Here is a 27,003-nt window from a genome sequence, read left to right as displayed (position 1 = left end):
TGTGCTGTTCTAACAACACTATTGATAATGCATTTTCAATAATATTTCTAACACCCCAATAACATGCTTCTGCTATGAGGTGCTAAATAAAGCACTTGCCAGTGCAACAAGCCTGTTGCCTTGCACAATCCTGTTCTTCAGGAAGGGGAGTCTTTACCAAGCAGTCCCAGGATGCAACTTCTGTTATGGTACTTGAAGCCACAGAAATGCCCGAGCAACCACCCTTGATGCTTTTTGTGCAGCTGACATAGGACAGTTCTCTAAAGTTCTTTTCAAGAACGAACCCACAGATGTTGCTGCAGTGGAGATTTCCCATGGAGGCCCAGTAAGTGTTGCCATGCACATTTATTATTGTTCTGAAGAAATTTGAGTGGAGAAATTTAGTAGATGGCAAATGAAACCAGAAAGGATTTTGGCTTAATCACAGTCTGATCAGCTTCTGTTCAAGGCAGGAGTCATGGGAAGGGCTTACACAGTGGTTTGTTCTACCTGTTCTCCCCTCCCCCACCTGTCACTTCCTTGCCAACAAGGCCATTGAAAAACTCAAGCAAAGGCATATACATTTTGTAATATCGCCAAAACAGCGTGCCCACATGCGCTCCTGTTGACTTCCACGAGCCATTACAAAGTCTTATAGTTGGTTTCTAATACATTTTTTATGATTTGCATAAACAACGTATTTATGAATTAAAGTGTAAGGAAAAGATTTGCCACAATGAAATTGCTAATTAGCCTACAGGGTGTTTATCTGTTAAATAGCAGTTGCTACTGTTGTGAATCACTGAAATCCTGCACTGTCCCTTTTAGTTCTTCTCTATGTAAGCTGTGCTGGGGGGAGATAGGGAGTAGGGCTGTGCGAAATTTCACTGGCCATTTCATTTCAACACAGTTTTGACCAATTTTGAGGTTGAAACAGCAAAATTGGAATGAAACAAAGGCTGTCAAAATAGCCTCGAAACAAAAGGAGGCTAGTCGAAATGTTTCAGCCATAGGCTGGGGATGGGAAATCAGTCCAACTGGGCTGACTTTCCATTGTTAGATTGTGCTGGGGGCGGCAGCAGCCCAGCTGGACGGCTTCCCACCCCCCCGCGCAATTTAGCGCAGGAGATGGGGAAGCAGCTCAGCTCAGCTCAGCTGGCTCCATCCCCAGCAAAATGTTGAAACAGCCTCTTTGTTTCGACAGAATGGAAGGGAACAGCTGTTTCGACTCAAAATGAAATTTGAAATGAAATGCTGTTCTGTTGAACCATTGAAATTCAAGGCGAAACAGAACGGTGCTGTTTCGCACAGCCCTAGTACAGAGGGACTTTTTTGGTGGTACTTCTAAAATCCAGTCACAGTTTCCCTAGAGACAAATCTGCAAAGCTCTCAATGGCAAAGTCCAAATGATTCTTTTCCTTCCTCTGAAGGAGGTTCAGTGCTGATCAGAGTTGCAGGAACATCTGGAATCTGGTTCAGAGGCATAAACAATTTAACAGTATACTTCCTGTTCTTTACATGAACCTGGGAGGCAATGTTTCAGACTCCTCATGCAGCAGGACTTTGAGATGATCAGCAAGGTTAGTACTTACATTAGAAACCAACAGACCTCTCCCATTGATTATATATTGTGCAGCTATGAGGGCTCTAAAATGCTCCAGCACAAACTTGGAAGGGACAGGCCACTTTTTTCATTCAGGGACCTTCAAAATGTTTTCTGTCAATGGGGTGCCAAACCGAAAAGACAACTCGGGAGCCCTGGCTACTGAAACAGGCTCTTCAGCCACTGGTTGGCCCTTTTAAAAAGAATCATAATTTCTCTCTCTTTCCCTCCCACGTGCACACCTTCACTCACCATGATCTGATGTGTTGTTTCCTTCATAAATGTTCACCACCTACCTCTGGCCTGCTGGTCTCAAAGATGAGCAGGGATGTGACACCAAAATCAATCAGTTGTTGCTACCTCTGCCCTTGTAACACACGAGTGGGGTGTCCATTTCCAACAAAAATGTAATGGCCTCTCTGCACACAGGCATCTCTTGCAGGTGCCTGTGGGTTCAGGCAGCATGCAGGTGCTGCTGAAATGCAGCACGGATCCAAGTGAAGTCTTGATGCTGGTGTAGTCTTTCCAGATGTTGACCACAATTCAGTTATACTCCTCTGGTTAATTAACAGGGTGACAGGGGGACTGCAGTCAGACTAGCAGAGCAGAGCTTACTTTAAGCAGTTCTGGTAGTTTGAAGCATTTCATTAGGAAAATGGGGGGTTATTGCTAGACTAGGAGCTATAAAACACCCTAAGCTTCTAGGTAGTAGAGGGAGGAGGAAGGAGGTACCATAAAACAGCAAAATGCAGGACTGGGAAATTGTGGAATTGAGGGTAGAAGTCTCCCTGGATGAATGCTCTGCAGCTCACAATACATTGTACCCACACTGCAAATCAGCTGTGTATAGAATAAATAGCAAACTGAGATGAGTGCATAGCTGAATGCAGAGCAGAGCTTGCAGGCTTGCCCCAGGATATGAGTAAGGGGGTATTAACCTGGAAAGGTCAGGTGGCTGGAGCATGAACGTAAACCTCAGCCCATGGAAAACTATCAATGTAGACATCTACCCTAAGAGCATGTTGCTTGAGATAGTTGTGCTTAGGAGTGACAGGATGGGGGCATGTTCACATGGTGGAAGGGCAGAGTGTGAAGGTTCTCTGCTTAAGGTTCTTCGTAGTCTCATGTTAATATAATTTGTATAGCATGTTGGAAACATGACCTGTTGCCATGCCAGAGGCCTAGATTTAAAGTGTTTTGAAAAGCTTCAGTTGCTCAACCCATTCACAACCAGGGGATGATTCATTTGATTTCTGGCCAGTGACTTTCCCTGTTCCTAAAGTTCTCTGTTTTAGCTGATCTGTGGAGCCTTGTTCTGAACAGCATGACAACAGCTGCTACAGCATTTCCTGTGGAAAGGGCAGCCTGCAATGAAACAAGAAAAGTAAGTCCTCATAAATCAGTCCTGGCACTGAGAGAATTGGGATGATTCTAGGAAGCTGCTTATTCTCAAGTCAGCAATGGGCATGTTGTCACATTACAAAGATTAACCATCTTTTGACTAGATCAATTTGCTCAGCATGTAGGTGTGACCCACAAGGTGCCTGATCATCAGTGAAGAGTGACCGGTGAGTCCCTGGTATGATAACCTAGTGCCCCCTTTGCCCCATGTTGCTTTATCATCAATGACCCACCAGCCTGTTGCTGCTGCTCCAAACTGGCCCTTTGGATAGAAAGGTCATCCTCAAGCTGATGACCTTATTAATTAACAACAGGGCTGAGACGAACAAACTCATTTCACCTTAAAGGGCATTCATGTTAGAACTGTACTGCAGGGCTGATGTGACAGAAGAGCCAGTGCTATATTCAAGTATTGTCTCTGCTCTGATCTTGAAATGAGGAAATTATTTCTTTCTGATTAGTATGCGTAATTTATCTGAAGTGCCACAGAAAAGGTCACAACTTTCTGTATCTTGAAGTAGCCTCCCAGTCTGGAGTTTTTTTATCTGTCCTACCTTTTTGAAATAATGGGGCAAGCAGAAGAAGGTTCAGTCTGTTAGTTCAACTGGTCCAGGTCTTCTGGAACACAGCCAGAGCTGTTGGGCTAAGCATGGATCACATGTACCTTTGCGAAACAGGAAGGAACTGGAATCAATGAGAGAGGTGGACTTGTGGATGTGCAACTTATTCTGAGAGAGTACTGTGGTAAAGTAAGGTAAGAAAGGGTAACATATCCTGAACCACTTTTTGAATGACTATCTGACTCTTTTAAACCCAGGTAAATTGTTTAGAGAGACTGAACTTAAACCAAGTGTGCTAACTTCAGAGTTGAGCTTCCATGTAATGACTCTTTTTTAAATCTTTCTTTTTAAGACTGTCTGGATTTAAGTGATTTTAAAAAATCACCTGTGGAAAGAATGTCAGTCACAGAACCCTTTATTCTTGGAGCAGGAACAGATGATCAGGCAAGCTGAAAGGCTTCCTTAGGGGCAGGGCAGGGGACCAAAGGGGCTGCCTTCTATCTGGAGGCATAACTGGGGAGTCCTGTGCCCTGGACAGCGTAGCACAAAGTGCAGGGGCAGTGTCTGGAGGTTTGCTGCTGCCAGGGAAGATGTCACCTCCTTTTTTGCCATTGAAATGTGTCCCAAGCAGCCATATACGGCACAGACAGAAGACCAGCTCCCTGTTGCAACTCATAGGCTTTGCAGGAAGTGCTAGGAGTTGAAATGATCCCTTGGAAGCAACAGAAGTTTGTTGTTGGGTCGGGGGGTTGGGGATTCCAGCTATTTGCTGTGAGCCTGCAGCCTGGTCTCCATAGCAGTGCCACTCCTCCCTCCCAGCCCTGACACTGTTTTCAGAATGGGAGGGGGGAAAGGGAGCAGAGGGAGCTCATTCTTGGGGTTCCTCAGTCAGTGCTGGAGGGTGGGGTAGGGTGGATGGATTGGAGCCGCTCCTCCCCCCACCTTGGGAGTGGGCGGGGGGTGCAGAGAGAAGTAACAATTTTCACTGGATTTGGTTCCAGAAAGCACTCTGTCTGTGACCAAACAGAAGTGCACAGCTGCAGACTGTTTTAAAAGAGTCCAACCCCATGAGACTCTGAATCCGCATGCAAATTTGTAGTCAAAAAATGAATGAAAACTAAAAGCTGGCATTTTTGAGGGGTAACTCAAGTCTAATGAGGGATCTTGACCCTATTGAAGGGTGTCTTGATTCCAGAAGGTTTAGAACCACTGGGTTAATCAGACAATGTTAGTTTAATGTTAGTTAGTTTAGCTAACTAAGTAGATCTTAATTATCTGGAATCTTGTGTTATATCAATACCGTTTGTTAAATGCCATTATTAAGTTGTTTGGCTAGAAAGCGAAGATGGGTATTAGGAACTCTTGCTTTAAAGGGCTTAGATTAGAAACAGGAAGTCTGGGGTGGGGTTGTAGAATTCCATGTTCTGTTATGTGGAGATAATTGAAACTAGTCACTGAACAGTATATCTCTTTCAAGCACCTGGGCTCAGAGCAATTAAAAACACCATAGCAGCCATTAACACTGTTCAGTATAAAACTAGTGTCTTTGAAATGCGTCGCTCTTCTGCCATTCCTATTATGAGATAACAAATCTAGTTTTATAGCAAACTTTATGCATGCTAAGAAATTCCTTTCATGTCTTCTGCTATGACTCTTGTAGCCTCACCTGTAGCATTGATCACATTTCTGAAAGGTGTGGGAGGCAGAGCTTGGGTTAAGGATAAGGAGACCTTGGGAACTAGTTCCCATTGTAATGTGGAGCTTGTGTATGAACATGGGTGCAGTTCTCTGTGCTGCAGTTTCTTTGTCTCCAGAGTGGGACTATTGACATTCCTTTCTGAGGAGGTTTTCAGGCTTAGTCAAGCACTGACATCCTTGGTTGGAAGCTCCGTGTTGAATATTCAGGAGGGTGTTTTGGAATGACAGTGTTCATTCCAAAATTAAGGCTGCCACTTCTGACAGTTCCTGAGGAGTGGGGCAGACTTAACTTCCTGTCTCTATGGTGGACCATTAACCCATTCCTGCCCTGCTCTAATGTTGGGTGTATACACTCCATTATAGGTTATTTATGTTTTCCCTTTTAGGACAAAGAGCACTATAAACATGGTTTAGCACAGTGATATTTAGCACAGTGGTTTAGGATAGTGATTCTCAACCAGGCTGCTATGTGACACTATCCTTCTAAGGGTGCTGTACAGTATTAGCACCATTGGCTAAGCAAAGACACATTATTCACAAGATAAACCCAGAGATTTTAAATATAACATTTTTCATAACATGAAAACCATTCTGACTTGTTGTGATCTTTCTGAGTTCGTTGCAATAGAAGAATTTTTCTATTATTTTTTCCATAGCTAAAAAACAAGTGAAAGCTAAGAGCTGGTCTTTTCTGAGGGGTACCTAGAGTTTCATGAGGGGTCTTTGAGTCTAAAAAGATCAAAAGCAACTGGCCTAGTAGTTGGAACATGAGACTGGGAAGCAGGATTCCTATGTTCCATTCTTGACTTTTTACAACTGACTTACTGGGTGATAGAGAACAAGTCAGCCCTACACACATATCCCAAACCCAGACACGCACTAGAGGACACACTACAGTGTTGTCTTGGCGAGGGGGGGGGCTTTATCAAGCATACCAGAAATGGAAGTCTTGAGAGCATGCATAAAGGTATGCATTGGAGTATCTTTACCATTGTATTTCCAGGTTCAGCTCTTGTATATTATGGTATAGACCTGTCCACAGACACCTAAGTTTGAGACAGGTATTATGACCTCAGGCATACCCTTCTGTTATTGGGTAGTGTACACGCGGCCCTATCATCCTGGCCCTCTACTCTCCCTTCCACATGCATACAATGCATATTGCAAATCTTATTCTGGGGTCTGGGGAACTCTGGCACTTCACTTAGGGCTGAGGTTTCTAATGTTAGAGCTGGGCAACTGAAAGTTAGGCATTGTTGCATTTACATCCCTTTGTAGATCTAGCCTTATATTATCTTAAGACCCACCTGAGCCTGGTTATCTTTTGGAAGCACTGCAAAACCTTTCTATTTGGGCCTGTTATTGGCAACCAAAGCTAGGCTGAAATGTTGTTTAGTGGGTTTCTGCTTTGTTTTGTTTATTTTAGCTGCCCTTGTAAATTGTTTCTCTTACTATAAGCCACCTTGAGCCATTGTTAGCAAGGGTGGCACATAAATCACAAAGATAAATAAATAGTTTAATAACCTTCTCCCTGTCTCACTTCAACCTACTTGTAAAACTGAAAAAACCCGCTTCTCTTTCTCACTGCATGTTGTGAGGCTTAATTCATGTCTTCAAAGTATATCAGATCCCATGATGAAAGCTGCTTCAAGGGGTGAGATATCTGTACAGCCAATGATCTTGTAGTTGGTTGACACAGGAGAAGGAGAAAGTGTCCTAGCACCTGGGTTAGTTCAGTTTAATCTAAAAGGCATACATAGGAAGGTAATGTAATGTCCTCAGTAGAACTGGTGTCTAGGGGTGAGTCAAAATTGGTCAGACCAGCTGCTGCTGAGATTTGCAGACAGAGAATTTTTCTGAGGCCTGGTTCAGCAGATTGGCAGAATGTCCCAGCCAGGGCACTCCTGGCTATGTTTCACCTAAGTGCTTCAAACCTGAAAATCTGTTGGTGAGGCTGCTCTAGGGTCATCCCCATCAGCCACTTTTAAGAACTGCAGGGACCATAGTCTCGAAGTGTGGCACATTTCTGGGTTTGGTGCATGTGAGTGGGAGCAGGTGGGTGACTGGGGTATACCTGGGAGTGTCAATGCCAGGATGTATTGCTGCCACAGTGTAACCACATCACGCTTTGATGCCATCAACCTGTAAAATGCTTGAGAATCTGAAGAAAGACATGTCCTGGAAGGCACTGCAACCTCTTAGCTATGATAGCTATAGGCTGTGGGGTGCTAAAGGAGGACTTTGGTGTACAAGGTACTGTGGCTGGCACTGTTAGGACTATCAGGATTAGGGGTCAGATTGGATCTTGCCTGTCTAGAACCCAGTGCAGTCATATAAATGGAATCTTAGCAGTTTTCTGGTGCTTCCTGATCCTAAATGGTTTCCAGATGGAGCTGTATCTAAATGAGAACTTCTCTCCCCTGCCTGCTGTCATTTTTGGTTAAGTTAGGTTGGTGGACTCATGAAGAGTAGAGTAGGTTAGAACCATTTAGGGCTGAGCTTAAGGTACATTCAGTGTTGACAGGCAGAGGTATGTTTTCATTTCTCTGGTGTAGTGGGTGCCAGGGTTTTCCTTCTGAATGGTATTTGAAGTCTTACTGTGGAAAGGGAATTTGTTTTACTGGCATGTAATGCATGTTGTTGATGGGTAGAGCTGCTCTGAAGAGCTGGCTGCAGGAACATGTGTGTTTCTCTCTTGCTGTCTGATTGTCCTTTCCCAACGAAGGCAGACTTGCTGATGTGTGTAGCACACTTACATCAGTGTCCTAATTTCCCTAAAACAGTTGGCTTTTCATCAAATTCTCTCTAAAAGCTAAGTTTGCTGCAAACAAACATAGCAACTTTTTAGCCATTAATAAATGGTTTGATCCCACAGACTTTCCAGGGCTATATAGTCAGAGCTTGCACTCTGATTGGGATAGTTGGTTAAAAAAAACAGGGAGACCTTGATAATCTGGAAGCCAAAGGACAGATGCGACAGTTTGGAAGTGAGGGTTTGTTTTTAAGGCATATGCAACCACTTCAGCATATTGTTATAGTCAAATAATATCCAGGATTTCTTCAGATAGTAATTACTCTTGATGTGCCCTGCAGTGCTGAAGCCTTCAGTACAGCTTAGTGGAAATGGCATTTTCCTGAAGAAAAGTTTATAAATTCTTCAGTTAATGGTTGGCAGGGTACAGAGATGCATGGGACTAAAAATGGGCAGCTGGAAGAAACAGCTATTAAGAAACAAACACCATTAGGAAGAATCTGTTTATTTAGTGCTTGTCCAGTGCCCATTTAAATGAATAGAAAATATTCCAACTAACTTTGGTGGATTTTGAATGCTGTTAACATGTATGGGGTACAGGCTGTATCTTTTGTCTGTTTTAAGTAACATGTATACCTACACCACTGTAGAGAACCTTAATATGATATTCTGCATTCATTAATTCCCCTATGGTTTTAATTGGCATGCATTTTCTGCAGTTTCTGCTGTAAATTTGTCTGTTTTTGTGGCAAACTGTCAAACAGCTACTGTATTTCATTCCAGATGTGGCTGCATTACAGTGGTATCATTACAATGGTATAATTAGGCTGCTTGTATAAACAATTCACTGTATTTCCCTGAATCCAAGATGACCCTGAATTTAAGATGATTCCCCTCCAATAATTAGGTTCTATACACACGTGGAAAATTCATATTTTTAAAATAAATTTATACATTTTCCATGTATAGACTCTAATTATTGGAGGGTGCCTTAAATTTGTCCCCCACCCCGCTACACACACATGGCTGCAGTGGGAAAAGCAGTAGCAGAGAGCAGGCAGTGGGGAAGGCAGTGAGGTGCAGATGGCGGGGGAGACCATGGAGGGCAGTTGGTGTGGGGGCATGCAGTGAGAGGCAGAGCAGCTTGACCGCTGCCCCTTACCTCCACACACCACTTGCTCCTGCCACAGCCTTAGGCCCAACACTTCTTCTTCCTCCATTTCCTGCCCCACTGAAGCCTCTGCCCACTGTCTTCCCCACCCCCTTTTGTCATTTACCCTTGCTCTGCTCTGGCAGGCTTTGGCTCTGCTCCACCCTGGGGCACAGAGACAAGCCTGGTAGTAGTGGCAGCTCTGGCCAAGCCCTGGAGCTGGGGTTAGAACTGCCATGCAGCTAGCGCCATTACTGGGCCAGGCTGGGCCTGGGATCTGTGTCCCAGGCTGGAGCACAGCCAGAGCCTACCACAGCAGAGCAAGGATAAGCAGCATGGGGGGGGGGGCAGGGCAAATGAGGAGCCAGGGGGCAGAGCCGGCAGCAGGGGAGAGACCAGAGGAAGAGGCAGTGAACAGTGAGGGAGCCAAGGCTGAGAGGAGGGGCAGAGGCGGGAGAGGTCTGGGGGTGCAGGTAGTAGCTGTGGTTCAGAGCCACAGTCACTGCCTGCCCTGTCCCTACCTCTACCCAAATCCAAGATGAGGGGCTTCTCCCCACCATGTTAAAATGAGGGGAAATCCTTGTCTTGGATTTGAGTGAATATGTTAAGTTTATAAAGAATTTGGGAATGTCAAAGTTGTTATAGAAGTATAAGAGATTATTCTTTCATCATCACCAATCTTTCCACTCATAGGCTGGACCATGCAATTCTCTAATTCCAAGGAAAACAATTACTTGATTAATTGATTTTAGCAACTTCTACCCCTCCAAACTAACTCTGGAATACTACACCCAATCAATTCAGTTCTTAGACAGTACAGGGAAGATTTGCAATTGCCACATTGCTACCATGTTGTACTGGAAAACAACCAATTGCCATAGATACCTTCACACCACCAGCTTTCATCCTAAGTGTACCACTAAAGCCATTGTCTACAGCCAAGCTCTACATTATAAACTTATCTGCTCTGCTCCTACTGACTGGCATACAACTTAAAGGTCTGAAGCAGGGATTCCTAGTGTCACAATATAATCTCAAAACTCTAGCTACTCAAATCAACAAAGTCAGACTCAGACCTCACTCTGATCTGCTACAATACCAACCTCAGGACAAAGACAAGAGAATCACTCTGGGTGTCACCTACAGCCCCTGGATTGAACACCTAAAATATATCATTAATGACCTCAAACCCTTCCTGGAAGGGTCTCAAAGTAGTTGTGGAGGAGAAACTGGTCCTGGCTTATAGACAGTCCCTTAAACTCAAACAGAGTCTGTCAAGCAACAGGCTACCTGATACCCAGCTTTGCTGAGGCACCAGGTCTTGCAATGGACCTAAATGCTTTCTCTGGCACACCATCAGTATAAACCGCATCACCACTGGACTGAATAACTGAATAACAGTGGAGGTTCATTCATCTGAAACTCCACCAAGGCCACATATGCCATCATCTTCTTACAGCAGGGGTGGGCAAGTATCTGGGCCTGAGGGCCACAAAGGGCATTTTGATGCACTGTCACGGGCTGGGACAGCACCCTAACCCTGCAACAACACACCAGAACTCCCCACGTACTGGGCAGGAGCCACTTGGCTGAAGCTTCCCCCTCCCCTGCCAGCACAGAATGGTGCAGCGCTGCAGGAGCAGCTGCTAGCAACTTCAGCTGGAGTTAAGGTGAGCAGAACAGCCCACAGGCCCAGGCTGCAGCCAGTGCACACAGCTTCTAGTGCGACTGTTCCCAGTGTCACTTCAGCTGGCCCAGTGCTGCTCTGCTCCCCTCACCTCCAGTGCTGACCCCTCCTCCCATTCCTGCCTCTGCTGCACTGCTCTGGGTAGGCGGGAAGCTTGAACCAGGTGGCTCCCACTGAAGGTGAAGGGAGCAGAGCAGCACCCAGACAGCTGCAGCTGCACTGGGAAAAAACTACGCTGCCTTCTACCTGATTAACTGACATAAATGACTTTCATAGAGACTTAGAATTGGAAGGAACAGGAGGTCATCGAGTTCAGCCCCCTGCTCAAAGCAGGACCATCCCCAACTAAATTATCCCAACCAAGGCTTTGATCTAAAGATCTTAAAAACCTCCAAGGATGGAGATTCCACAACCTCTCTAGGTAACTTGTTCCAGTGTTTTACTGTTCTCCTAGTAAGAAAGTTCTTCCTAATAACTAATCTAAACTTCCCTTGCGGAAACTTGAGACCATTGCTTCTTGTTCTGTCATCTGCCACCACTGCGAACAGTCTGTCTCCATTCTCTTTGAAACCATCCTTCAGGTAGTTGAAGGCTTTATTAAATCCCCTCCTCCTTCCACTCAGTCTTCTCTTCTCCGGACTAAATAAGCCCAGTTCCTTCAGCCTGTCTTCAGAAGTTATGTGCCTCAGTCCCCTAAGCATTTCCATTGTACTCTGCTGGACTCTGATTTGTTCACATCCTTTCTGTAGTGAGAGCCCAAAACTGGACACAGTACTACAGATGTGGCCTCCCCCGTGCCAAATAGAGGGGAATAATCACTTCTCTCAATCTGCTGGCTCTTACTAATGCAGCTCAGTATACCGTTAACCTTCCTGGCAACAAGGGCACACTTCTGGCTCATAATCAGCTTACTGTCCACTGTAACCCCCAGGCCTTTTTCTTCAGAGCTGTTGCTTAGGCAGTCGGTCTCCAGCCTGTACCAGTGCATGGGACTGGTTTGTCCTAAGCTTAGGACTTTGTACTTGTCCTTACTGAACCTCATGAGATTTCTTTTGGCCCAATTCTCCAATTTGTCAAGGTCTTTTTCAATCCTAACTCTACTCTCCAGCCTATCTACTACTCCCTCCCAGTTGCGTCACTCGGAAATCTGCTGAGGGCACACTCCATCCCATCTTCTAGGTCGTTGATGAAGAAATTGAACAAAGACTGCTCTGGGACCAACCCCGGGAGCACCCCACTTGATACCGGCTGCCAATTAGACATCGAGTCATTGATCACTACCTGTTGACCTCAGCGATCCAGGCAGTTTCCTGTCCGCCTTACAGTCCATCCATTCAACCTGTACTTCCTTAGCCTTTTTTGCAAGAATGTTGTTGGAGACTATCAGAAGTCCTGCTAAAGTCAAGGTATATCACATCCACTGCTCTCCCCACATCTGCAGAGCCAGTCATCTCATCACAGAAGGCAATCAGGTTGGTCAGGCATGACTTGCCCTTGGTGAATCCATCCTGACTGTTCTTAATCGCCTTCTTCTCCTCCAAGTGCTTTGAAATGGATTCCTTGAGGACCTGCTGCATGATTTTTCCAGGGAATCAGCTGAGGCCCAGCAGTCTGTAGCTCCTCAGATCTTCCTTCTTCCCTTTCTTAAAGATGGGCATTATATTTGCCCTTTTCCAATTTCTAGGACCTCTCCCAATCTTCATAAGTTTTCAAAGATAATGGCCAAAGGCTCTGCGATCACATCTGCCAACTCCCTCAGCACCCTCAGGTGCATCCCATCTGGCCCCATAGATTTGTACATGTCCAGCTTTTCTAAATAGTCCCTAATCTGTTCTTTTGCTGCTCACCTCCTCCCCAAACTGTGCTGCTTGGTGCAGTAATCAGTAGCTGACCTTGCCTGTGAAGACTGAAGTATAAAAGGCATTGAGTACTTCAGTCTTTTCTGCATTTTGCTAATGCTTGGTCTATCTTCCATCCACATCTGTCCCCATTTAAAGGTTAACAGCACAGGTTGGTAAGGAATTTGAAGCAAAAATAAAAAGCAAACCCTCTATAAAAACCCTCACATAACAAAAACCCTCTCAAAAAGAGGCCTATATCCTTAATTGGCATAAACAGCTAGTATTCCAGTGGTTAATGGAGCTAAGGCAGCTTATACTATCTGGCCCAAATTTTCCCAGTCATAACACTGAGAATGGCTTGTGTGTGCAATATCATGAAAATATGCAGTGCCATTTATCAGGTCCACACAACAAAGAGAAACCCAGTTCTTATAGCAAAATCCAGTTGTTAAGTAAGAAGTATCCTAAGTATAAACGAGCCTGCCACCTCTTTTCATTGTTTGTTTTTTGTTTTGTTTTTGCAGAAGTCCGACTATTTGTGTGAGGTAGCACATCTTTTCTCACTGAAAAACTGCTGGATGCTATCTCTTCTCTGCCCCTGCCCTAACTTCTCCAAACTTCTGCTTCTATGTAGAGAAGAGCTGTTGAGAAAAGAAAAAAATGGAGTGTCAGAGTCAGCTTTTTGGAAAGGAAATTGGTGAAGAGGGAATTGCTCATCACAGTACACAAAGGGATTGGCTTAGTTGTGTTTTGCATGGAAGCTACACTTCAAAGGGAGAATCTGAGACTTGTGTCTGTTCTGAACCACTAGGCCTGCAGCAGCACCTGTTAGGAAAAAAGAATATCTCTTCGTTCCATTGCAATAACTTGAGTGAATTACAGTTGTTCATTCATTTGGTACAATATCCATTATTCCAATGTCACCAGTAATCCCAGTCTTAACGATACTGAGCCTTCCCCAACAGGCCATCTGTTATGAGGCCACTTGTTACCTACCTTGTTATCCTGCAGCTGCTTGCCCTATTTAACAATACAAGTCCCAAGGACTTCTGAGCAGAAAGAGCACTGTGATACTTCTGCCTTGCCTTACAACTAACCTGTAATGGTTTGACTCTTAATTTTGTTCAAGATATTGCCTCATCAGATTTGCAGCCGTTGAGCCTCTCAACTGGAGGGCTGGTTGTCTAGTTGAAGTAATACTAAACTACCCATGAATTTATAAGCCAGCTGTTCTAGGTGGCCCTCATCTTTCACCTTTAATCTTCTCTCCTCAGACTTCTCAGTACATTGACTCCTGTGTACATGTAGCTTCATCCTCTACCATGCAGCATAGAGATACAGCTGCCTCCTTCCTGAGCATTTTCATGAGTATGAACATGGGTGTTACTGAGCCATTGTTTTTTCCAGCTTCTTCCCATTTCTAAACTGCTGCCTAGGTTTCTTTTGGCAGTCCAGATGTTCACTCTGCTTTACATGGGAAAAGGGCTATTCCAGTGAGATTCCACATGGATGACACTGACCTAGGTTAGGCAGGGCACTAGGGCAACTAAATGATTTCACAAAGGAATCCGGACATGTTAGATTGCTTTGCTTGAATTCTTTTTAAAGCTTCTCACCTTTTCCTCCCTTTGCTTTAGGATACTGATTTCTAGAACTCAACCCAGCTGCTGAGCTTATTCATCATCATTTGCCAGTCTCAGTCATTCTTTGCACACTGTAAGATGAAGGCCATTTCCAGCCTTGTTTCCTCCTTTTCTAAGGCTTACATGCTTACGGCAATCTGTACCAAGCTTTATGGCATGTTGCCACCTAGTCAGTCTATTTTGTTGGTCCCTGTAGGCTAGTTTATATTTCCTAGTGTGGAAATACAGGTTTTTACACGGTAACTATAAAACAAATCCATCTTAATTAATTCTTCCACAAAAACTTTACTGAAGTGAAGCTATGGTCACAGGTGTATCTCAGTGGTTTTCAGTGCTTGCTCCCTTTCAAGTATTTTGTTTAAAACAAGCCCATCAATGTAGTCAGGAAATATAGATGTAAAATTCCACTTCTCAAGACATCCAACCTCCATTAACTCAGGAATCCAGGGTCCTAATTTCTGTCTTTTGCAGACAGAGCATTAAAAGTAAGGCCCACTGAGCTTTAACATTATATTTTAATCTGTACCTGTCTGAATAGTAATAATTATGCCGCACAGGGATGGATCTGGAGTGGGTAGAATGGCACAGTTTCCCCTACATTTCAGTCAATGCCATAGGAGCAGCAGTCAGGGACTTTTTTGAAGTCCTGAAACAAGCAAGAATCAGCACTCCTCCCTTCTCCATGCTAAGTAGCATCTCCGCTTCCTTCCCCCACCCACTGTTGCTGTCCCCAGCCAACTTCAGGCTGGGCCAGCTCCAGAGCTGCTCATGCTCTGCTCGAGCTGCGCCCCACAGGGAACCACACTCAACTGGGGACTGTGGGTGGTCTCAAGTAGTTTCCTCCTCCCTGTTCAGTCTCCCAGGTGTTCCTTTCTGGCCCAGAGTTTGGCTCAGAGAGGAGGATCCCACCTGCCATGGCTGCTGTCCCCAACTGAGCCCTGCTCCCTATGCAGCCTGGCTGGAGCAGGGCAGGGACAGCTCTGCAGCCTCCTCCTCCTATCCCCAGGTCAGCTGGGGAGCACAGGGACAGCAGCAGTCATGGGTGGGGGGCAGGGGAATAGGAGGGGAAAGTAAGGAACATGTCAATGAGCATGAAGGGCATGAAAGATTCTTACCTGATTGGTAGACTTCAAAGGGAAAAAAAAGTACCTGCCTGCTGCTCCTGTGTGTCAGTCTGCTCACAATAGGCACCAACTTTTATTTTTGCCAGGGGAGGGGCCTAAGATGATGCTCCCCTCCCCCCCAGCAGCATGGCCAGAGCAGAGTCCAGTGAAGCCCATGGGGGGTGGATGTGGGCTGCCCGCTGCACCCCCTGCCCACACTGCAATAGCAGGGGGTACAACTCTGCACTGCTGCCCCCACTGTGATGTGGCCAGCATGGACTCTTTGGGGGAGGGCAGCAGGGCAGGGAACCCACAGCCCACATCCTCCCCTGTCCTACAAACAAATCTGGGGGGCACATGCCCCCATGCCCTCCTCCCTGAGTGCACATAGTAGCAGGGAGCTGCCCGCCTCCGCCCCTTGGACAAACTGCCTGTGGCTCTGTCCCGTCTCTCACCTCAGCTCCAGGCCCCCATGCACTGTCCTGGTTGGGCAGTGCCACCAGGCCCAGCCCGTGCACACACACATGCCCATGGCACCCACTTTGTCCTGCTCCCTGCAGCCCCTTGCAGGCTGGAACTCTGCCAGCCTGCAAAGGGAAACCCACATTTTTCTGCATTTTTCCACAGTGAACAGAAGACTTGGAACTCTGTGGATGATACTGGAAATCTGGGACAGATGTCCTGGAGGCATGCAAACCGGGACCAGGACCTGATGTTCCCATTTTGGGACTGTCCCACCCAATTATAGACAGGTGGTCACCTTACCTTCTTCCTGAGGGGGGCAAGGGCTTGGGTACTTATGTACTCAGCAGCTATGCTGCTCACACTCATGTGTCTGGAAATAGGAGCTGGGATGGCTGCAGTGCCAGTCACTGTTCTTGTACTCTCCTTAACTAAATCCTGGATCTGCCCATGGTGCCACATTGTTATCACACTATATTTTTTCTCTTTATGCGTGTGCTCCAGCAACATGGTATGAGCATGTGCAGTCTGTACATGGAGATGTGAGAGGTTTCCCAACACAGCTCAATTCTCAAGAAATGGCCAAATGATTCTGAAAGTTGATTAAATCAGAGGGCTACCTGAACCAAGCAGCCTATTGGGCTGACACGAGCAGGCACACTAGTTACCCAAGGACCAGTGTAGCTAACATCACATTCAGCTGCTTTGTACTCTACAACAAGAACAACCAGGTTCACTTTAGAATGAGATCAACTGCAGGAAGCCTTCGGCATAAGTCCAAAGTAGGGTTTGAACTCAGGTCTTCTCATGAGTAGTAAGATGCTTTGACTGCACTGCTACCACCTTCTGGCAAGATGATGGAATACCACCACAGTACAGTAAGCTCTCAATTCCTTGAAGGAACCAGTTCTCAGAGCTTGATCCAAAACCCAGGGAAGTCTTTGGAGAGACTCCCATGGACTTCACTGGGCTGAAGAACAGGCCATTGATAAGATGTGGAATGATTACCTACAGCACATTGTTTGTCCAATCAGAAATTTGTGAAATTCTGTGTGGTCGTGTCTAAAGGCAGTTGCAAAGCTGCACTTTGACAGTAAGCTTTACCCAGAAAATGAACTCCTGCAGTGGATCAACTAAATAATATATCTCTGATTTCTTCAAGCCTATGTATGGAGATAGTCGAGGTAAATTGGATGTCTTGTTTTTGGAATTTCTACATTTCCTAATGTTTCTAATGTTTGAGAATCAGAGGATGGCTTTTTAAAGAAAATCATACTGAAAAGGTAACCTGCACCTAAGCTTCAGACATGCACCTGCCCTAGAGAGGGCTTATAAGCTTGTGGAGTCTCTGGCAAGCCAGGCTTAGACTTTCAGGAAGTAAGGCAGCTCAGGCTTATGGCTGGATCCATGCTCTATCCTCCAGCAGGTCTCCTAGACTTTTCAGGAGCAGGACATTCTTGCTATATATAGATTTACAGAGATCTGCACAAAGATGGGCTGAGTGAGAGCACAATCTCTTTTTTAAAGGTGCCTAGTGGTTAGAGCAAGCACCAGGACAGGAGGAGTTCTGCATTCCAGCCCTGCTCCAAGAACTGCTTATGTATTTTATTTAGTGACTTTTTAATGTTAAATGGCATTACTTAAGATGCTCAGAGGCTCTCTTTGTATCCTGCATTACTTGTAGGTTGAGCTGAAAGGCTGGTGTGGACTTGACAGCTCCCCCCAAATAGCACCCAAACTGTCAAAACCCATTTCTCACTTTTGGCTTCCGCCATGCATGTCTGAACTGTATTTCTACTAGACTACACAGATGACAGCTGGGTCACTTACAGCTCTTATCCATAGCCCCTGAAAGGACTTGGAGTTATGAGAAGAGCTCTTCTACTACAGACTACCCCTGACTGGTGGCTGTAAACACATGCAACTTCCACAAAAGTTCTGATCTGAAATGGGGGCAGAGCATGCCCAGAAGAAGTAGCGTGTTAGTTGCACCCAGCTTTCCCAATGTCTGTATAGATCGGGCACTTTAGTGGGGCTCTTTTGGCGCTTTTGTCTAATAGCTGATTGAATTGGCTTTAGCTGAAATGTTACGAATTACACTCATAAGTCACGTGCAGTTTGCTCTAGGCTGGGGCAATGATCATGCAGAGCAAGTACCCAAAGTCAGATACAGAATTTTTTATTCGCAGCAGCGAGGTGCCTCCTATTAGATATAATTTTCTTTTATACCTTAGTTAGTACATTAGCATTAGCTCATGCTTGCGAAAATACCCAATCATTTACTAACTAAACTGCTACTCTATCCAATCAGGTGGCACTGTGTGAGTGAACGCCGAAGTTTAACCCTTGTGACTGCATGCTCTATATACTCTTGCCAAGTAGTCTGCTTCACTAGAAGAACAGTCCTTGTACCTCTTTCAAGGTTCCTTGTTGACCGGATTCAGCTAGTTTCATATCTTATCAGTAGCCCTTACGCAGCACTTCTCCCTTCACCCGTCTAGTACGTGCTGTGTCCAATTCTACGTGTTGAGGTTAAAGGTAAAAGAAATGGCCTTACTTCTATATTGCAAAATCCACACACAACTAAAAGTACCAAAAAACCCCACTGAAGTGCCCAATCTATGCAGGCACCACAGAGCGGGGTTGAAGTAACACACTGCTGTTTCTAGTACAGGGCGGTTTTGTTTTATTTTGTTTTTTCCCCCCTCACATCTAGTAGCATGCATGGTGTAGTTTTAGACTTGATATTTGGCCTGGAGAGTTATGGCAAGTAAAGTTTTTATGGCTCTAGATGGAATTTGAATTCTTCTGCATTCATGAAGTTCCATTGGTTTAACCACAGTAGAAACAAGTTTTTCTTCATTACTTCTGAAGTGTTAAATACAACTGCTTCAACCACAACACACTGTTAAAAGGAAAGCTCAAACCTCAGAAGCTGTAGCATCTGAGTGGCCTTCTTCATAAAATGCTGAGAATCATATTCTGCCATAGAATAGCAACCAGACTGCATCTACATTGAAGAACGAGCATAGCATGTCTCTTAGGAAAGAGGAACCTCGTAAGATTTCATCATTGCACTCAAGCTCCTTTGGTGATTGATGGCTAGGTGCCCATGTGTCCTTAAGTACTTTTTGGAGTCCCTCTTTGGTTTATTGATTCAGTCTGTTAAAAAAAAAAAAAGCTAATGAAAGCAAAAGGCAAAGCCCCTAACATCATTTCTACACAGCCATGAACAGGTCTTTGATCTCCAAAGAGAAGGGAATTGAACTTTAAGAGTGCTTGTACATGTGACACCATTACCATGTACACATGACAAAAATGGCACTTTGTTGGCTTAATGGTGTCATGCTGTACATGTGCAGGAGTTTTGGGAGTTAAATCAGTTTGCATCATTGCAAACTAAACTACATTGGGATGTAGTGGGTTTCAATTTACCGGGGTATAGAATGCAACCCTAAGGACTAAACCTCTGTCATGTGTACAAGTGCCCCAAAACAGCAATGCCACTCCACACGACCCTCATGCTACTCTGCTTCTAGTGCTAAATTCTAAAACTCCACTTCTCTTTCTATTGTGTGAACAGTATTTTTTGAGTCCCTTAGGATCTTCAATCTAGCACTTTTTACCAGAACTAAATCCACAGACACTCAAAAAAGTCTCCTTTATTTTGTATATTCACTTTCTCCAAAGGCAATGCCTGAACTGCTGAAAATGGAGAAGGCATTCTCCCTGAGTCCCATTGAGGATGAAGGTAACTGTGCCTGCATTTGGTAGTAATGGTAAAGACTGAAAGACATAGATGGGTACAAGATTTGCTTTTAAATAGGGCTGAGCTTAATATGTTTAATATGCGTTGTGTTAACATTGTGGATACAGCTAAAAGAACTGGAAGTGCCTGCTGAGAGAATTTGTTCCCATGGTTCATGGATCACCTGTGGGCTGCAGGTTCCTTCCTATCAACTATTCCTAAACCCTTGCTGTGGGGGTGATGGTATATGAGAAGTCATAGTAATAACAACTGAGTTTTTGGAAGGGAGCTATATCTATGACTCTTCAGTTGCTAAGCGGTTGTCAAAATTAATGTGTCAGAAACTACTACATCATTTGTATGATTTTGTCTGAGGTAAACAAAAGAGAACACGTTGTTGAGGTCAGCAATGACTACTGCCAAGCTGTAGTTTTCTGAGGAAGAGGGTGGATGTTTTCTAGTATTTTTTAGTAGCAAACTAAGTTATTGAAAGAGCTTGGTCCTATTCACTTCCTAACCAATGTCTTTGTTTTTATACACTTATCTCTCAACTTTAAATGTATCTCTCAACTTTAAACTAGTGTGTGTTACATGTCAAAATAATTAAAATTCCTAATAAAAAATGCATTGATGTCATTTGTCTTATCTTGATATCCTAATGAAGTCTCCAGCCCAGAGATTTCTATTCATTTCCTTGTGCCCATTTTGCTTCTTGGAAAGGGCGTGGGCTGCTCTGGAGATATCTGGTTAGAGGGTTGTGCCCCTCTGCTCAGGGTCAGACTGATTGCCATATCTGGGGTCAGAAGGGATATTATCCATGGTTAGATTGATATGGACTTTGTGGGGTCTTGCCTTCCTCTGTAGTGGGGTGCATGGCCCTCTTCCTGGGATCTCTTGAGTGTGTTTTAACAACCTTACAGTAGCAGGGCATGGGGGGGATGAATGTAGCAGGTAAGTAGTGGAGAGGTACCTGGGGAGTCAGATGTCAGGCAGGTTATAATGTGTCATAAATCCAATGTCTGTGCTAAGTCCATGATTCTTTTGTATCCAGGAGATTGATGAAGTGAAGTTTCCTTTGAGGATTAGAAATGAGAGATTGGAGAGGGAGTGGTTTTCTTGCAAGAAATGTGCCCCCACAGGTAATTGGGTATTTTTGTCCTTGATAGATTTTCGGTGTGTGTTCATTTTGGTGCGCAGTTGTTGTTTGGTCTCTCCTACATATATTCCATCAGGGCATTTGGTGCATTGGATGAGATATATTACATTTCTGGAGGTGCAGCTGTAAGATCCGGGAATGCCGATGGCTCTGTTGTGGGGTGTAGTGATTGTGGGGGTGGTGGAGAGGTGTTGGCAGGTTTTGCATTTCTTGTCATGGCATGGTCTGGATCCATTTGGTGTGTTCTGAGACACAGGAAGTTTACTTCTGGTGATAAGGTTAGTGAGATTTGGTGCTTGTTTGAAGGCTAGGATGGGTGGTTCTGAGAAGATCTCTTTAAGAACTGGGTCTCCTTCTAGTATGGGTTGCAGTTGATTGAGGATTTTCCATATGGGTTCAAGGGAGGGGTGATAGATTATAACTAGCTGTGTGTGATTTGTGCAGGTTTCTCTTCTGTACTGCAGCAGCTCTTCATGTGGTATCCAGGTGGCTCTTTCAAACATGCAGTCTATCTCTCTGGAGGAGTGTCCTTGTTGGGTGAAAGCCCTTTTAAGATTGGTGAGGTGGCAATCCCAGGTGTTCTCAATGCAAATCTGATGGTATCTGAGGGCTTGGTTGTATATTACAGCTTTGTTGGTGTGTTTAGGGTGATTGCTGGTTCTGTGCAAATATGTGTGTTGATCTGTGAGTTTCTTGTATAACGTGGTCTGTATTTTACCATTTTGGATACTGATCATCATGGCTACAAAGGAGATGTTGGTGCTGGAGTATTCAAGAGATAATTGGATGAAGGGATGATGATTGTTGTATTTCTGGTGGAACTCAATCAGAAATTGCAGGCTTTCAGTCATATTGATGACATCTTCATCATTTGATCTTAAGTACAGCAAGGGTTTGATGGTGCAGCCCTCAAAGGATTCTTCCAGGTGGCTTATATAAATGTTGGCATACAGAGGGGCCATGTTAGTGCCCATAGCTGTTCCCATCATCTGGAGGAAGTGTTGGTTATTAAAAGTGAAATTGTTTTGTGTGAGGATGAAGTGCATAAGGTCAGTAATATATTTGGGTGTTTACTCAGTTCATTAGACAGATTTTCAGACTGGAGGGAGGGGGAGTTGGGAAATCTGCACTTGGGTAAGGTACTGTATAGACAACCCTACAGCCAGGAATCTGTTTATCCATATAGAAGATACAGGAGGGGCACCACATTTGGAAGCTTCTCCCATATTGCTAAGGCAGCATGCTTTGGCTTGGCTGTAGGCAGGGAACGCTTCCAGGGTTGGGAGTAGTATTTTGCCTCTGTGCCTACTTTAGACTGCAAGCACCTTGGCACAGTGGCCATATTTCCTGTGTGTTGGTGTGGATCTGTACTTGTTAATGAAACTTAATACATTTTAGGGGTGAAATCCTGATGCCTCTGAAGTCACCTGGTTTCCCCTTAAATGACTGTCTTAAAATGCCACTTCTTTGCCTATCAAATGCAATGTTTATTGTGGTGAGGACTTCTGTCTCCAGTCAGAACTAGACTGACTTAGAGGCTACCAAATGCTAATGTGTACTGGTGAATATAAATTTATCAAATTTGAATGCTATAGAAAAGATGCTTATCATGCTAACCATCCTCTGAGCCTTCCCATCCCATCATATTAGAAATTATATAATTAGAGAAATAAACCGTAGGAGTACATGAGCCACAAGAATATACACAAAACAATGACCCACACATACTATATGCACAAAACAAGACATTTGTGTTTGCTGTTTTCTATTTCCTATTTCAGTGATTTATTTTAAGAACTACCATCCTGGGAAAGTGGAGAAAAGCATTCAAAGGTGCTGTAGTACAAATCTACTTTGTGGTTTAGTCCACTTGACTGTACCAGCATTGTACAGAGTGGTGATCGGAGGGAATAATTTTTCCTGAGTTGCTATCCACCTGGTCTGGGCCAAATCACAGATTAATCAAGCTTGGCTCAACATCAGTCTAAATCTCTTGAAAACATTACACATTGAAAATGGAATTCAAATACCTTCACCCCTATTCTAGGAGCTAACAACCCTTTTGATCCATAAACCTAAAGAACAAGGCTTCAAAGTATCTGAGGCAATGCACGGCTGTGAGTAGGTTCCCCCACCTTCCTCAGGCACGCTGATTGAAGAACAAGAGGGGCTGACCATAAAAACCTGTGTATTTGCCAAGGCTATCATAACACACAGACTATCTTGGTGGAATTTAAGGTTGGGTCTGATATCAAAAGGTATGTCTATGGAATGAAATAAGAATATTTTGAGCAATCAGGAATCCAGACTGCTAAGGAGGTGGGGGAAATCTTTTTAACAGAAGCACAATACATGTTTTAGTACTAGTAAACTTATTCTTTTTCTGCTTTGCTCCACAGATCCTGTGTGGGAAGGAGATACCCCGTTGGGTGAACCGCCTGGCTTATTTCAGCTCATGCATCCCCTTTCTCCAGAGTTGCCTCCCAAAGGAGTGGCTGACCCCTGCAGCCTTGCAGAGCCATATCAGCCTCGGTCTCCACAAGGAAGAGCAGGGAGACACAACAGATGAGGAGTCCCCATCCACTTCTGCAGCTGCCTCAGCCTCAGGCACCTCAAGAACCTGTAGACATACACGGGTCTAAGTTGTGCCCTCAAATGCCATTTCCCCTCTCTCTCTCCCCCTCTCTCTTCTCCCTCCCCACCCCACTCTTTCTGGGTCTCTTCAAATTCATTCTTACCTACCCTTTCTCATGCCTTCTATCTTTTCCTTCTCCCAAAACTATTGAGGAAACCCCATTTAATGAGACAATGAACGCTTGTTCCTTTCTCTGAGGGCTGCCACTGTGGTTCCTTGGCAAAATGACTTTCAGCCCCAGTATTGTGCTGAACACTGTGGTGGCTCCCTGGATTCTTTGATCCACAGAGAACTGCAGACTCTGAGGCATGAAAGGATGGATTTAAGGGGACTATTGGGAGGCACCATACTGTGAAGTTCCCTGGCTGGAACTGTTTTTATTCTTTTATCTTCTCTCTCCTGCCTGTAAACCTCCTCTCCAGTTCCACTGAGGTTGTCCTTCCTCCACCACGTACCTCCTGTCTCTACCAAACAAAGGAAGCAGAGCCTGAGCTTGACTTTCTCATCTCCAAGACCAGCAACAAGCTCCAACCAATTTCCCCTTTTTTACCAGGTTTCTAAATCATTTGAACAACAAATGAAACATGCTGCTGTTCCACGATCACCAGTTTTCTGTATTGGAATTTAATAAGAGCTCAAAGGACTTTCCTGCCCTCAACAACAATAACAAAATTACCTTGGAAAATGAATGTGTAGCAGTGGCTTTTGCTTGGATCAGAAAAGGCATGGGGCTAATGCTCAGAGGCAGCTACTCAGCAGGCTCAGGGGTGACCTTAGGTACATTGGTGCTCTTAGGCAAAAGGATTTTAATTTTCCTCCCTAGCTCAGCACTTTCATATCTCTGGGTTCCTCTCTCCCTTCCCTCATATGGGCCCAAGAAATTTGTTTTCTGACTAGGTAATCAGCTATGCTGTACACTGGGGATGGATTTCTGGATCCAAGAGGGTAATAAGAGAGACTCTCCTGGGTAAATCACTATTTCCTGCAGCCTTTTTTCCTAGTCATGGACTCAAATGTAGCTTCCTAGGCAGCCACTTACCCAGCCTACATTTTAAGGTAAATGAAAAAGTGAAAAAGCACTGAAAAAGATACAATCTATCTAGATGGAGAATGAATCCAAAGAATGTACATCTGTTTACACCCCTTCCCCATTCAAAGGCTGTCTTTAATTGGAAAGCAGCTTGGGAACCATCAAGAAGCACTGAGTAGCCTGTGCCATACAGAGCTCTATGGTATCTCCTGTTACCCAGCACCATTGTATTTCAGTCATTTGGGATGGAAGAAGCATGAGGCTGGTCAATCAGCTTCTCCAGCATTGGCCCACAGATGTCTGAAGCCCCTGTGATGGTTTCGGTGGTTGGGGTGGGGGTGGGTAGGAGAACAGAACAAGTGTGCTCATTCCTTTATTCAATCTCTGAACCATGAGTTTTGATTAGAGAGTATAGTAGGGTGGAGAATGAGAATCCAGGTCGCTTTTTTACCACCAGCAGCTGCTATTGGCTATACGGAAGAGAAAGATAAAAGACTGTGATCAAGTGTCTGTAATGCATTGTCTTAGAGCCTGTTTTTTAAGAGCTGTGCAGCAGGAGCTTCTGTCGGTGTTTAGCATCTGTGAAGAACCAGCCCTCAGTATGGGTGACTACTTTGTTTAGTAACCAAAGTGAGAATAGGATCCTGCTACTCTCACCCAGTTTATGCAGTATTCCTGTAGCTAAAGTTGAGAAAGTCTTGTGCTTTGGAGTTTGCAAGTGTTATGTTCCATCGTCGCTGATGTACATGATGTCAGTACATATGAGACCTTTGTTTATTCTGTGCACACACACAAATGTGTGTGCAAGTGCATGTGTGTATGCACGTACCCAGAGATTATAGAGTACTGAGAGCCCTGTGAAGAGCCTGGGGCTATTGTTAGGAAGAGCTGCTGGATTCTTGTTGGGGCAGGGGACTCTAGGGGGTTTTGATAGGTAGAAATTCAGTCCTTGGAGCATAATCAAACTCTGCTCTCCCTGGGCAGTGTTGCACATTTGTACAAAGAAACCTTTAAGACATGCCTTTAATTTTTTCATAATGTGTACAAAGTGCTGCAGTTCCTAGTGCTTTTGCCCAGAACCAAAGTCACATTCTTTATTAAACTTGGCTGCCCACAGCTACTACCCAGTCAGTGCTGCATTATAGATTATTCTGAAGCTTCTGGTGTAGCCATTCTCTGTTACCATGGGGTTCCCCAGGTGGGTGCCTAGATCCAGCACCCCCGTCTCTGTGAAGCTTGTTAAGATTGGTATTATACTCTCCATTATTCTGAAGCTGCTGGAGTTGCTGCCCAGAAACATCATTACACAATGCAGCACTACATCCCCTGTTCCCCTACCATCACTGGTATTGCTGCTGAAAATCAGGAGTGCAATCTCCATTTCTCTGAAGTTCCCAGGGTTTCTGCGAGCAACCAGCATTTTGTTACGTGCAGGCACTTTTAAAACATGTCTTTAGGTCCTGCCCTGGAGGAAAGCAAGTGGAGGTTCTCCTAGAGCTTTTGTTTGGAGGGGGGAAAATGTAGTTACGCTAATAACAAACAATGCCTGACCTGATGACAATGAGCCATCACCCTATCCTTCCATCTTGTGTCTGAGCTCAGAATAAAACATTGTACCAGACATCCACAGTAGAATCAGGTCTCCAGTGGCAAACATTTCACTAGGGAAGCACTCTCTTTAAATATTTAATGAAATAACATTAATAAACGGCTGCATTTTCATCCAGGCAAGCTGCGTTCCTCCTCAATTCAAGTCCTGGGGATAGGACACATGTTTGAGGTCTTGGGACTTTCCTTTGGTGCAAGCGGCTAGCATTATAAAAAGAGGAATTTGGAGGGGCTTTTCTGTAATGAGGGGGAAGAAAAACAAAACTTTTCTTTGGCTGATTTGTAGCTCAGAATGTGTTACTGTCCTCAAGAGAGCTGCTGACCTCCACTCTCTGTCCAAGACGACAGACCACCATCAATCAACAAGAATAAAGGGACACTGTGGAAATAAGAAGTATATTAATAATAGCTTTATCTGTGTAATTAACAGCATTTTAGATTATTAAAACTGATGGAGTTTTTAAAATCTAATTTACTGTTCTTCTATGGTGAAGTTTGTTTGTTGTGGGCACTATCCTTACCTTTCAGAGAGTGAAATTAGGCTGGTTGGTGTGTCACTTTCTGTTTCTAATTGCTTTCACTTTCTATTTTTCCTGTATGCCTTGCTGCTGCTTTTTTGGGTTCCTAACACTGGGTGGAGTTTTGAAGACAAGCAATTTTCACTGAAGTACATGGAGATATTTGGAAGTGGGTAGAGGGAATAGAATATGTTTCATTGCCCCTTGTCCCATTATTTATTTTTTAAATTCTATAACTTTAATGTTGGGACCTAAATACCTTGAGATTCCCCTTTCAGATAGGGGGAGGAACTATCACTGCACTTGGGCACCAGCAGCTGCAGGTGATTTCTCTTACAGAGGATCTAGACCGGCACAGATGAGATAGTGGGAGTTAAAGGTGAGGTTAAACTAATGCTAGAATAATAATATTTGTGATTTGTGCAAACA

At 44.4% G+C, this 27,003-nt stretch overlaps 1 protein-coding gene across 1 annotated transcript in view; it reads left to right on the top strand.

Moving 5' to 3' along the window:
- Positions 1–26,527, top strand: part of LOC109321142 (desumoylating isopeptidase 2-like) — an 88,356-nt gene extending 61,829 nt beyond the window's left edge. The window contains exon 5 of the mRNA XM_019551525.1: positions 23,183–26,527. Within this exon, the coding sequence (XP_019407070.1) occupies positions 23,183–23,425 (243 nt within the window). The 3' untranslated portion in view covers positions 23,426–26,527. The remainder of the gene's footprint in view (positions 1–23,182) is intronic.
- The last annotated feature ends 476 nt before the right edge of the window (positions 26,528–27,003 follow it).

Source organism: Crocodylus porosus, unplaced genomic scaffold (assembly GCF_001723895.1).
Source record: "Crocodylus porosus isolate Cpor-Errol unplaced genomic scaffold, CroPor_comp1, whole genome shotgun sequence".
Lineage (NCBI taxonomy): Eukaryota > Metazoa > Chordata > Crocodylia > Crocodylidae > Crocodylus > Crocodylus porosus.
This window is presented reverse-complemented; position numbering and strand designations above follow the sequence as displayed.